Below are 14256 nucleotides of genomic sequence, written 5' to 3'. Positions count from 1 at the left end.
TTTTTTTTCCTTTTAAAACCAGTTTATTTGTGCCAAACCTTAAACATAGATCTCCATATGTATTAGGTTGAAGCTTATTTGTCAAATTCACCAATAATATCAAGCGCAGCCCCATATACCAGTACAAAAGCATCTACAGTATTAGCTGATGTGGTTGGGATTTATGTTTGCCATCACACCCACAGTGGCAGCGTGTTAGGCATGATACGTGAAACTTTTCATCAAACCACTACAGTCGACTACCGTTAATTCAACCCTGACGGAACTGACGAAATTATCTGCAGGTCGAATTAAAACGTCAAAACTCACTGCTGATTCATTTTGTAGTACTTGCCCGATTCTAACAAGCCCCGAATCAACATGCGCTTGCTTTCTATGTGTCTGAAGCAGAAAACTAACATAGAGTTAATATTAAAGCTTCTAAACGAAGTAGAAATCTAACACACATCCGATTTTTGGCAAGAAAAATGAGCACTGATCTAATATGTATTGCACAGTGGCAGCCGGTTTTCTAAAGTCAGTTTCACTGTAATAAAGCTGCATTATGCAGCAAAACATGCGAACGTGGTTGACAGTTCAATTCTCTTGGGGGGGGGGGGGGGGGAGAAAAGGCACATGTTAGAATCTGATAAATACCGTAATCAGGCACTGTGAACTACCATTTTTACTCGAAAATCTCCCTAGGGCAGGCCAAATATAGGCTTTCTCAGTGGCAGATGACATGTGTTCAATGCATTCACTGTCCCATAAGATCTGCTGAGACAGACGCTGCTAGTAAAGGGGGTCACCATAGAGTTCATGTGCGTGCATGCTGACTGGTCGAATTTGAGTTATTTGGCGAAGGCCAATTTTAAGATCAGAATAACGACTGTTTAGGCCCATAGAAATTCGTGGACGCCGGTCGAGATCTTCGGTTGGGATCAAATTAATCGAAAAGTTTCATTAACTGGAGTCGAATTATTGGAAACTTACTGTATTTTGTTATGGAGCATGTGTATGCAAGAAGGGGCAGCTACAAGAAAACCTGTAGCGGCCCCTTAGCAACACTTTCTATCCTAGTCTTTGCCACCTTGTGCATCACCTCAACGTAGAGTACCAGCAAATCCATGGCTTTGAGGGAAGAAATTGGGTCGCATGATGTGATGTCAAACACTGTTCATTGTAGATAGCCTCTTGTGCTCAATGCAGGAAACCTTTGGGGTGCTTCAGCAAAGCTATTTTTGCTTCATTAGTTGATCTTGCACACCATCCTAATTGACTGAAAAAGGTGCCATACTTCCAAGACATTCAACATTTTTTTAGCAGGTGCCTTGAATAAGACAATCCTGCAAGCCTTTGTTGGTTTCTTGTTCTTGAACTTTCTTGTTCTTATGATGTACAATTTGTAGTGGATGTCTTCATGAACCAGAGGCTTGACACCCAATAGTTGCTTCTCAGCAGTTGTTGACTTATTGGGGTCACCATTGAGATCCTTCTGGACTGACGCCATCCTAATATTATTGGATTGTTGAGAATACTCAATTTTCTAAACCAAAGATAACATGTCACCCTATGAGTCCAGCAGCTCTTACTGCTTTGGAGGCAAATGATTTTGCAACAGAAAGCTCCAACAAAAACGCTACGAAGGAGCGAGATGTAAGCTTAATCAAATAATGAGGTTTAAAGTCCCAAAGTAACACATGGGTTATGACCCGTGTATGAGCCACTTTAGTGGAGGATTCCTGAATAATTTTGATTATTTATTAAAATTTAAGTATGCTAGTGTCTTTGCATTTTCCTATCAGAATGCTGCCATCATAGCTAGGAATCAAACCTGCGATGTGTTTAGCAGCTGAATGACACTGCCATTGAGCCGCCACAGCAGGTCAGTCTGTAAGCTGCTGTGTAAGGGTAACACATGGACATCACTGCTTAATTTTTGCACACATCCGTCATCCTTCAGCTGGTTCTTCTTTCTATTTAGGGTTGCTGTTTCTGAAAAGTTTCTTCTACTTTGCCCTCTTAGTTGCCCTCTCCTTCTCCAGCTTCATAATGTTGAGATTCTATATGATTTCTTATTATCCTATCACCTCTTCTCAAACCTTCCTTGTTTCTTTTTGCCGCCAGAGTCTGTTGTCATTGCTTTCTTGCCAAGATAACTTCTCTCTTCTCATTACATGCTGAAACCATTGTAGACTTCAATGTTGAACCTTTGAAGGCTATGGTCGCACCGTTGACTGTTCCTTGTACTTGGTCGTCACTATTTCTCTGCGCCTCCATATGTAACATGTGCACCTATACACAAGCCTACGGAATGGAAATTTTGTGAGAAGACCTCATTTCTTCACAGCCTTTGTATACAGTCTGAAATGAGGGAGGCACTGCATAAGGTGCAAGCAATCCTCCATGGTGCATGCCTCAGTTTTTGTCTGTTCACTTGTGTGAGCACATGTAATCAAGTCTAGATCAGTACTGGCCTGCTCAAAGGCTGAGTTTTCATTCTGTTAGATCATCATTTGATTTTAATAAAGCCAGTCAGTATAGGTAAGCTGCTCACTGCAAGTCTTCTTACTGCATGAAATTTGCAAAATTTGGATGTTTATATATGAATGTATCAATTTCACTCTGAAAGAGAGCTGGCCTACCAGGCCAGCTTAACTGCTTTAACCTACCCGTGTTGAAGCAGTGAAAGACCAAAGCACTAAACTGCTCCAGAGTGCCAGGCTGAGGTTGACGCCATGCTGAAGAGAGGGCAGTGACAATGTTTGTAGTATAAACGCCAAAATATACAGTGTTTTAGTTTTGTCTTAGTTCGAACACATTCTTAAAATATTGCATGGAGCAGATAGCAGAACTCCATCTGTTCGGGTAGATTAAGTGAAGCAGCAGACATACTTGCATGGCAAATTGTAATGTCCAGGTAGCTAAATTAGAAATTTCACTCATTAATTCTGTAATTGTTCATTTTAAGGCACATGTTGCAGTTGAAAAATTGAAACCAAGCAGCGAAGTACTGTCTGCTTAGCAGAAATAGGACTAGCACCATTTCCGAGATATCCATCCTTAAAATATGATACAACATACAGTGGCATTTCATTCAAGAGTTACCCCCAAATCCTCCCTCTAGTGGTTTAAGACAATCTTAACTGGAATACCAATGCACTTTCTTTAGCAGATTTTGGTGATGGATATCTCAAAACTGGTGCTATTCTTAGGATTTCTGCTAAGCTGAAATGACTTCATTACTGCCAGGCATCAATTTTGCAATTACATCTCCCCTAAACAGTATACTTAGTTAATTAAGTTGCTGTAATTAGCTAACTGAACATCGCTATTTCTAATGCAGATGACTTTCACCTCTTCCAGAAATCCACCTAAGAAACCAGAACAGTGATATATGTAAAAGGCAAGTTGTGAAACCGATGTGGCGTTGGGCAAGTTGGTGATCTCCAGAAATGAACATGTTGCGTGCAAAATGGGCACCACATAGAGAACACCAAGTACTCTGTTGTGTTCTTCTCTGTGTGGTGTCCATTTTGTTCAGACGTTTATTTCTGAGTAATGCAACTTTTTTGCAAACTTAATAAACAGGTGATATATCAAAGTATGCTACATGTTTGATGCTGTACTGTGCTGAGCATTTACCTCCATGATTAGCATTGCAGTTTATCACTTGTTCCATATTTATCATGTTTCTGGGCAGATTGTGATAACTAGACTTGTGAAACTGTAGACAAATGTCATATGTGGTTAATATAAACCTGATGATATCCCTATGTGGGTGCATAAATATACAATGAACAATGCTTTTCTTTTAAACATGTTTCTATAGTACCAAATGTACATCAGCAAAATGTTCTAACCCACACCTAATGATAATAACAATGCTTTTACACAATATTAAGTGTGACTGTTATGTCACTAGCATAACGATCCTTGCGCAAGATTGATGGAATCAAGTCACAATTACAAAAGCTTGTATGCAAGGCAGGAAATAAGAAATTGGATTACAATGAAATGCTGGCCATGCTAGCTATGCAATTTCTTTTTCTTTTTGGAGGAATACTATTTCTCCTGTAGCTTCTGATTGCAAACAAAGTGCATGGGGGAGATATCTTCATTTATTACACGAGCGTAGGATTCAGATATCAGAGCTACTGCTTGCTTTTTCATGCACATTTTGTTAGAGAATGACACATGCACGACTGTTTTTGTGTATTAGTGTACACAATACAAATATCGCACGATATTGTAGCAGTCTGCATTACTGCTAATGTGTTACGAGGTCTGTTATTCATTTTGGCACATTTTGACTGAACGCAGCTTCTTAAACTATTTAAAGAGAAGCTCATTCGATGGGATGTGCACGTTCATTAATGCACAGCTAAAGGCTTTATTGTGGGTGGCAAAAGAATTAGATGGAGTGACAAGATCAGGAAATTCATTAGTATGGCAGGAATCCACTTGAAACAGAACCGATATATTTTGAGATCTCTGGGAGATACCGCCGTCCTGCAATGGGCATAGTAAGGCTGCTGATGATCGCATATTCTTTACTGCATAACCAGTACTTATGTTGGGATAACATTGTAAATATGCTTCTCGTTTCAACAAGGTATTTTTGTCTGTGATATTACCAAAATGCCCCTTACAATTGTGCTTTTGAACTGTAGCAGTCATTTCTTTTTTTTTGGCAGTCTTTCATTACAGATTTTAATTTCTATAAGCTTTGTCTTCAAAGTTTCATTACACTCATCTAGAGTAGATAAGTGAATGTAACATTATTGGCTGATGGTACTCATAAACACAGGAGTGCTTGTTTGAGTATTACTAGAGAAGCTATTAATGGTTACTGAGAGGTGAAACCTATTTAATTTATATCGGTTTCGGCACAGAAAGGTCAGGTTAAATAGAATTGAGTCTGATTATTTAAACTGCAGTAAGAAAGGGGGGTTGGTCTTGCTACCAGAAATCTGGACACATTTGAGCTACAAACTGCTCATACTAACACATCCAACATTCCTGTGTTCCATCTCTTCCTTACTCTCCATAACAGTATCTGCTTCCTCAGAATTTCGAGTTGTGGTCAGGCACAGTTTGTGACAGGGTGAAATTATAGTATCCGTTCAGTATTAAAGCAATTCATTCTAATGCCTTGTTGACTTTCACACGTTTTCATAGTGTGAAAGCTTTGCATGCTTTATGCAGCTGGTAAAATGCTTATTATTTCATGTTTGCAGTGTAAATCTAAGTAATTCAATGTAAAACGTAGGCAAATACTTTGCTGTTTCTCACAGCTACAACTGAATACCTTTGATGAAGGAATGCATGACTTAGTGGCATAGAACAAGTCATGTATTTTCATTGCTAGGATGTACATAACCTGACTGCGCAGACATCCTTGTATCTCTAATGCAAAATTCTAGCTAGGTAAGACTTAGGAGAAGCTGTGCATCTGTTTTGCTCTTAACATTTGATTCACATGAACAATTTCGATAACATTGTGGCAAGAAGTTAGACTTTAGGGTTACAAGTTTATTTAGTCTCACATTTTCACTCCACACATCTTGCTGCCTCAGGCTAATGAACATGGTTCATAGACAGCTGACTTGGTTTTCAACACATCTTTTCTTGTGCATTCACTGTACGCATGTTCCTGCTGTGTTTTGGTGCCATGTCACTTATCATTCCTTTACTTACAACTTAAATTTGTAGCAGTGATTCTGCTGGGCGATTGATGAATGAAATCACTTGACATTACAAACAGGAATGGTGCCTGGTGAGAGTGATTGCAGGCAAAAGCAAATCATGATGACCCTTTCACGACAAATGCCACTAGGGCAGCCAGCAGCAAGGCTGAAGCACCAATGGTGGAGGTGCCCGAGCCACATGGCCGGTAGTCAAAGTTTTCACAATCCTTTGTGCTGGCCTTTCGAGCAAAGTGGGCCAGGATTTCAATGCCATCATTCTGGCACTGTTTTCTCTGATACAGGCTCTTGATGCACTGGTTTGCCCTCATCAGTGCACTGAAATGAAGGAAAAACAGGCATAAATAAAGTTTTTGCAATACGGATCTGCACACATGCTGTATAATCAAGGCACTGACATTGACAGCTGCCTTACATTTGGAAGAATGTTGGCAGAAAATATGTTGTGCAAGGTCACATTTCGTGGCAGGTTTACAGTAATAAGAGGAAGCTGTGCCAGAAGGCTAACCCAGATACATGTAGAGACGTTTTGACCACATGAAATGCTTTCATTGCACCAAGCCTATGTTGAGAGCTTGTTTTCTTACAAGCAGGAAATATTGTAATTTCTAAATATTGTGTAACATGTGTCCTTATCATTACATGTAAGTGGCTTAGATAAAGCAGCATGCACTCAAGCTTGCCTCTATTGCACTATTCGTTTCATTTAATAAATGAATTTTTATGAAACCCTATACAAGAAGGTTTTTTAAAAATTATTTTTGAGTGAGTGAATAGAATGAGGTTTTGCGTGAGCAGAAGTATCAAGGTTATGCACACAGGCTCTGGCCTCTGTTCATTCACAAGTGTTGTGAACTGCACTTCTGCTCACTGCTTTGTGGTTGCATGCGCACATACACTCCCACTGCAGACCAATCATAAATAAGGAGGCACAATTTACTCAAATTCAACCTCCCCAACCCTTCGGTAGTGCCAGCAGTATTATGGAGGAAGCTGAAATCCCATACACCTAACTTGATATAAGAATTATGCAATACATAAACACCCAGTGAATTTGGTCCTAGAGATACTAAATGGAATTGTCACCTTTTTTCTTTATCAGCATTCTCTGTTTAGTGTGTAAGAGTTATACTGAGCATGGCTGTCTGGGGAATGTGGGAATTTGGGAATGGTGGCACAGCAGTCGTCCGATTAATCACAAGAGTGGGTTTTGCTCCTTTGCAGCAGTTTAAAAGGCAATGTTTGGCTGTGCACCACAGATGGAACATTTGTCAATGGTAGAATTGTGCCCACTGCCTCATATCCTTATGGACACTGAACAATAAGCCACACACATAAGGTCTCTTGGACATTTTTGGGAGCTTAGGTCATGGGACATATCACTTGTGAACGTGAAATTGACTGCCACAAAATTCTTCATTTTTTGTATGGCTTTGGTTTCAGCATTTACTACTGTGATGTTAGCATACAGTCAGATGCAGGCACATATGGTAGTGTGCCTGCATATGAAATGAATAGAATCCTCGATTTTTGTGTTTATTAAATAGAACCTGTCTACCATTGTTCTAAGCATTGTTGATATACACAGTAAAGTGTCTGAATTATTCTGATTATACTTAAAATTTAATTTGCCTTCATCAGTATAACTGGCTTTAACATTTATTGGACATTTAGCTGCTTTTAATATTTAAGAACTATCAGAAAATGAAGCGACATACAAAGGAGGGGAAAAAACTGCAACACTACCTAATTCACATGATGTTGATTTTTTTTTTCATGTGCATGTGTGTGGAAAAATGACCTATGCTGCTTATTGATGATGTCATGAGACCCATTTACCAAATGATTCCTTTTCTTGGTGTGCCACTGCACACAAATATTCACTGCATAATACATAGTTGTATGAAAGGAGTATGTGTGTGCCCTAACTACCATTTTCTGTGAGTATTGGAAATGAGGCAGTTCTGGCATAGTATTTGAGTGTACTACCAAGTAAGCCACAGTCATCCTTGAGGAATACGGAAAATTGTCAGTTTCATGTCGGCATTAATTTTGTTCCAAATCGAAAAAAAGGAAATAAAAGTAATGCTCTGGTGCTTCGTATCAGAGTGCATCATAGTAATGATCCAGACAGCGTGAATGTGCTTCTTCATCGAACCATTGTGTAGTGAAAGGTGGCAGAGTTGTCAGGGCAGGTTCAAAAGCAGTCTGATGCTGAATGCGATAGCAGCAATCAACGAGAGCCATTGAGTGACAACCGTGCATATGGACTGATACGTTTGCAAGACCACGATTAAGCACATGGAACCACAAGCTAAAACACAAATGCGTGCCATATGCTTGGCTTCATTGCAAAGCGATACTGGCACCTAACCATAAACTGGAGCATAGATTTTTTTTATTATTATTAGAGGCAACTCTGTTGTTGTGATTGTTCAGCTACCACAGAAACAATGTACAAGATCTGTCTAAAATTCATACTTGCAGCTCCAGAAGTTCTTAAGGCATTATGTGTTACACTGTTCTAATTTTCCAAGAAATCTTAGTTTTCTAAACATGGCAAGGCACTATAAACCTCTGTGCACATGCATAATCATTTATAACACATTATTTTGTTGAAATGGATCACTTTGCAAAGTAGCAAAGCCATATATGAAGCCAGAAGGATGAAGCTTATGCAAAACCATATACTGCCCATCACCTCCGTAAGAGTTTACTAGTATATTCGAATTATCATGTCCACTGAACCACCATTAGTGGCATACCGAATAATTCTCGAGTGAAGGGGGGAAGCAGCAAACCACTAACCATACTCTCTCTCACTCTCTCTCTCTCTCTCTGTATATTTATATATATATATATATATATATATATATATATATACAACTTAGAGGAAATTACTTGGGCTTAATAAACTAAATAAAAAAACGATAAATTAATGGAAATGAAAGTGGATGAAAAAACAACTTGCCATAGGTGGGGAACGATCCCACAACCTTCGCATTACACATGCAATGCTCTACTTTTAATATATATATATAACAGAAACATCAAGGACAACATAGGGTAAGTTACTTGTACTTACTAAATGAATTAAAGAAATGATAGATTAATGGAAATGAAGGGGGATGAAAAAGCTTGCCGCAGGTCAGGAATGATCCCACGTCTTCGCATTATGCGTGCAATGCTCTAACCGATCGAGCTATGGCGGTGCCGTTTTCCCACCCACATAGGTATTTATGCTTTACAACTAGAACAAATCTTGGGAGTATTAGCCAGCGCCACCACTCACTTGTTGTGATTATATATATATATATATATATTGACAATTACTATTGCATTGGGAGGAAGACCTTGTAAATGCATCTGTTTATGCGTCACATTCACCACTTATGAGGTGTGAATGCGAAAGCATTAGAGTCCAACTGAACACCGCTGAGTCGTCCTTTCAGATGTGAACTCTTCGCGGGCAAGCGAGCGCGTTGAGAAGCTTGGCCAATACCTCCTAGATAGCACAAGGCCAGTGCACTGCGATCCGTGACGTCATACTACCTTGCCCACTACAATCTTATGGGGACGCTCCTGAGTAAGCTGCGGGGCTATTGACGTCACCGCTTTCTTCGTGCCAGGCTCAACAATGGAAATTTTGGTCCAAGTAATTTTATGACATCTATATCACGATGTCATACAGCAGAGTGCACAGGCCTGCTATCTAGGAAGCGCTGGTTTAGCACAGTGTGTAAGACACTCGGCCTCTGAGCGTGGGGTCATAGTTTTGAAACTCGCTACCAACAGCATTTTTTCCTTTTGAGTTTGTTTTGCTTTCTTATACATAATTTCATTATAGCGATTACCAAGGCAAAGTTAGAATGCAGGCGAGAGCTTGCGCGGACAAGAAATGCGCGGACAACACAGGCCTCCGAGAGTGAGGATGACGTGGCGTCATAGAGATGCCCTTTCCCCTCACGCAACACTTGGTGCGCCAGCACTCCAGCAAGTGTTCCCTTTCGGTGTGATTCATCAAGGTGCGCACGTCACGTGACGTCACAGCCAATTAAAATTTAGATGCCGTTTCGCTGCTACAGATGCCGGTTTTTTCGCTCAATGAGTAATCTGATGCTCTCGCATCAAAAGAAAATTAGTGCCTGTAAGGCCGAGCATGCATCACTTAAGCATGCATCATTGTAAGGCCGAGAATGACTGACAGCAGTGACCAACTGTGCTACATGAGAAAAGACGGACTAACTCAAGTGAATGACCCGGTTCTCGCTCTTGACAGGCCGACCAAGTACAAAACTTGTTGCCGGGCGCTGAATCCTTTCTTCCCTTGTCATATGGGAAGAAGAACAGACCGCGAAACTGATTACCTGCTCACCCCCCCCCCCCCCCCCTCCCAAATAGCTGAGCGCCATAGTGTCCGATGGCCTTGGCCCCTACTGGCGACTATAGGGGTGAGACAAAGGTCAGTGCACGTAAGCATCGACAGTGGTACATCGGAATGCGAGAGTCGCGAGCAGAGAAGGTGAAGGGCATACAGTTACACAACCAGCGCTAGTAGCAAGGAAGCGCACAACTCCATTCGTGCCGGGCTGTACGTTTTTGCTTTCTTTTGCTTCCATTACCTTTATAACCGCAGTACAGAGGACTCACGGACAATCTTGGCTGTAAGCACGCCTTCATAGTCGGGGGCGTAGCCGGGGGGCCCCCGTCTTATGAAGCTTCAGCCCCCCCCCCCCCCCCCCCCCCCCGAAATTTTTTGTGCTATCCATGCACCGCCCACTAAAGCGATCCCCGGTGCCGGAAATCATTGTGAATTTTGTCTAGAATGTCTTTTTCATGCTCGAAAAGACATTTCACCGCGAACATTGCAAACTCGGGCTGGATTTCGCGACAACGCCCATGCACCGAGGGTCACATAACGCAAGCAGCCCCATCCGAGCACAAAGCTTCAACGGCGTTTTGATGGCGAACGGGCTCGCCGAAGCATCTCGCGGAGGCTGCGGAATCTACAGAACGCATGGATGTCAATTCGGAAATTTACGGGTATAAAGTTTTCATAAACTTTTGATGTAAAAGGTGCATTGACATTTCCAAAGTTGTTCTTTAGATTTACAATTGCGGAACTTTGTGGGTTTAATGTTGCTATAAATATTGGACGCCAAAGGTGCATTGACTTTTCTAAAGTCTTACAACGGACCATACAATGAGACAAGCCAAATCAACACACTATCAGACAAGTTGACAAAGCCAGCAGCGAGGTCCGATGAGATGAAACGTGGTGGTTCATTTGTGCCGTCATGACAAAAAAAATATCAACATTTTTTTTTTCACCTACGCCAAAGCATCCATGTCAAGACACTAAAGCCAGCCAAGGTAACTACGTTCTTATTTATTTTTCTACTTCGACTTTTATTCGTGAGGACACATTGAGCCTCTTCTTCATTTTTTTTTTGGCTACTCTACCCGCGGCAGGCACGTACCCAGGATTTTTTTTCGGGGGGGGGGGGGGGGGGGGGGGCCACCACCTCCATCATCATCATCATCATCAGCCTGTTCTTTGTCCACTGCAGGATGAAGGCCTCTCCCTGCGATCTCCAATTACCCCTGTCCTGCGCCAACCGATTCCAACTAGCGCCCGCGAATTTCCTAATTTCATCGCTCCACCTAGTGTTCTGTCGTCCTCGATTGCGTTTCCCTTCTCTTGGTACCCATTCTGTAACCCTAATGGTCCAACGGTTATCTAACCGGCGCATTACATGACCTGCCCAGCTACATTTTTTCCTCTTGATGTCAATTAGAATATCGTCTATACCCGTTCGCTCTCTGATCCAAACCGCTCTCTTTCTCTCTCAACGTTATGCCTAGCAATCTTCGTTCGATCGCTCTTTGTGCGATCCTTAACTTGCTCTGAAGTCTCTGCCCCATATGCCAGCACTGGCAAAATGCGCTGATTGCACACCTTACTTTTCAATAATAATGGTAAGCTTCCAGTCAGGAGCTGGCAATGCATGCCGTATGCGATCCAACCTATTTCTATTCTGTGAATTTCCTTCTCATGATCAGGGTTCCCTGTGATTAATTGACCTAGGTAAACGTACTCCTTCACAGTCTCTAGTGGCCGACTGGCGATCCTGATCTCTTGTTCCTTTGCCCGGCTATTTATCATTATCTTAATCTTCTGCATATTAATATTCAACCCCACTCTTACACTCTCTTTGTTAAGGTCGCCAATCATTTGTTGTAACTCGTCTGCATTGTTGTTGAATAGAACAATGTCATCGGCAAACCGAAGGTTGCTGAGATATTTGCCTTCAATCTTCACTCCTAAGCCTTCCCAGTTTAGTAGCTTGAATTCTAAGCACGCAGTGAATAGCTTTGGAGAAATTGTGTCTCCCTGTCTGAACCCTTTCTCTATAGGTATCTCCCTGCTTTTCTTGTGTAGAATTAAGGTAGCTGTAGAACCTCTGTAGATATTCTTACGCGAAGGACGAGTCAGTAAGACGAGAAACTATTTACAGATTATATTTACAACAACGGTTGCAGCGCTGACCGGTTAGATTCAGAGCGCGAGCCCAGTTCATTCTTCCTCCTCTTTTCTGGAGTGATGGCGCCTACGCGCCTCGTTCAAACAAACAAATACCACACGCATGTAGCAATATTTTCCAAGCTTTTTACGTTTTTTACGTAAGCGTTCTGTACTCCTTGATTACGTAGTGCCTCTACGATTGCTGGTATCTCTACTTAATCAAATGCCTTTTCGTAATCTATATAAGCCACATAGAGAGGCTTATTGTACTCTGCAGATTTCGCGATAACCTGATTGATGACATGGATGTGATCCATTGTAAAGTATCTCCTCCTGAAGCCAGCCTGTTCCCTTGGTTGACAAAATCCAGTGTTGCCCTTATTCTATTGCAGATTATTTTGGTACATATTTTATATAATACTGGGAGCAAGCTAATGGTCCCATAATTTTTCAATTCTTTAACGTCTCCTTTTTTGTAGATTAATAGAATGTCTGCATTCTTCCAGTTTTCTGGGACCCTTGCAGTCGATAGACACTTCGTATAAAGAGCCGCCAGTTTTCCAAGCATTATGTCTCCTCCATCTTTGATTAAATCGACTGTTATTCCACCTTCTCCTCCCGCTCTCCATCGTTTCATGTCTTGCGGGGCTCTTCTGAACTCATCGCTAGTTATAGGAGAGTTTCTGTATCCTGTTCATTACTGTGTCTAAGTGAGGTATCGTGACTCCTCTGGGTACTGTATATAGGTCAGCTTAGAATTTTTCCGCTGCTTTTACTATATCTTCGAGATTGCTGATGATATTATCCTTCTTATCTTTTAGTGCATACATCATGGTTTGTCCTATGCCAGGTTTCTTTTTTACTGATTTCAGGCTGCGTTCATTTTTTACGGCTTCTTCAGTCTTTCTCATGTTATAGTTTCGAATATCAGTTATTTTCGCCTTGTTGATCAGTTTTGACAGTTCTGCGAATTGCGTAACGCTGTGCGGCCGCCAGTCCCATACAACCACGTAGAGCGCAGGACTCTGCGATTTTAGACATACTGCGCTCACCGCGAAAGGTTAGAAAAACACCCACATAAGCACAGCAGAGAAGCGGCTACGTGAGGCGGTTCGACCGATAACTGTAGAAGCGTCATTCAAAACAAGCAATTGTTCTCCACTTCCGGCGGCGTTTTCTCTATTTCCTTTTTAAATAAAAAGATGTTGATCCATAAATATTCTCATAAACAACGGTTAACTTTTTTATTATTCGCTTTTGCTCGCAGTTTGGTTGTTGCCTTGGCTCTCTCCCTTAGTAGATCGCTTAATTTCTCAACTCCTTGCGATTTTTTGTTTCCAGTTGCCAATTTTGCACGAAAAGTGCTATACAATTAGGGAAAACAGACGAGGTAACGGGCGACAGTCATCTTGCTTATGGGTTTAAGGGTTATTGCAGGGTTTCATGATGGACGCTCTTGCACATTATTTTATTTCCCACCTTATCTAACCCATATCACGTGTATATGGTTCCGGGCATCTGCCAGCGTCGCGGCAAGCCGTAACTCGAGGAAATAGTGAAGCAAATGGAAAAGTTAAACGCAACTGGCGTTTTCTCCGGCCGCAACTCGTTCCATGAGAGTACAGACCAGCTGAGTAACAGCCGCATCCCTCTCCTGGTCCCAGGATCAGCCTAAACAAAGAAGGCTGAACTAACAAAAGCAACAGCTATGCGCGTGACGGTTGAATAGATGGTGACAACTGAACGCATATCGAGTTAATCGCGCGGGTGCGGAATCTATGAGAAAACCGTCCTTCACATTACAAGAGATGCCGATAACTACCGCCATCTAAAAGGAGTGAAAAAGGCAGCATAATGCTGACCGATGAACAGCTGCCATGTCTCAACATTGATCTGGCGGCGCTTTAGGAATGTGTGAGGAGTGGTGGCGTAGGTGGGGAGGGAGGGGGGGGGGGGGGTATGCCACTTAATTTCGGGGGGGGGGGGGGCCGGGCCCCCCCCTTGGGTACGTGCCTGACCCGCGGGTTGCCAGAGGCAGCCCGA

General features: G+C 41.9%; 1 protein-coding gene across 4 annotated transcripts in view; it reads right to left on the bottom strand.

The window, feature by feature from the left end:
- Positions 1–5493: 5493 nt before the first annotated feature.
- LOC126544239 (uncharacterized) overlaps positions 5494–14256 on the bottom strand; it is a 56968-nt gene continuing 48205 nt past the window's right edge. For all 4 annotated transcript variants that reach the window (XM_072285968.1, XM_072285969.1, XM_050191467.3 and 1 more), the window contains one exon: positions 5494–6005. In XM_072285968.1, the coding sequence (XP_072142069.1) occupies positions 5786–6005 (220 nt within the window). In that variant the 3' untranslated portion in view covers positions 5494–5785. The remainder of the gene's footprint in view (positions 6006–14256) is intronic.

This window comes from Dermacentor andersoni, chromosome 1, assembly GCF_023375885.2.
Source record: "Dermacentor andersoni chromosome 1, qqDerAnde1_hic_scaffold, whole genome shotgun sequence".
Taxonomy (NCBI): Eukaryota; Metazoa; Arthropoda; class Arachnida; order Ixodida; family Ixodidae; genus Dermacentor; species Dermacentor andersoni.
The sequence above is the reverse complement of the archived record's forward strand: the minus strand, read 5'-3'. Positions and strand labels throughout refer to the sequence as shown.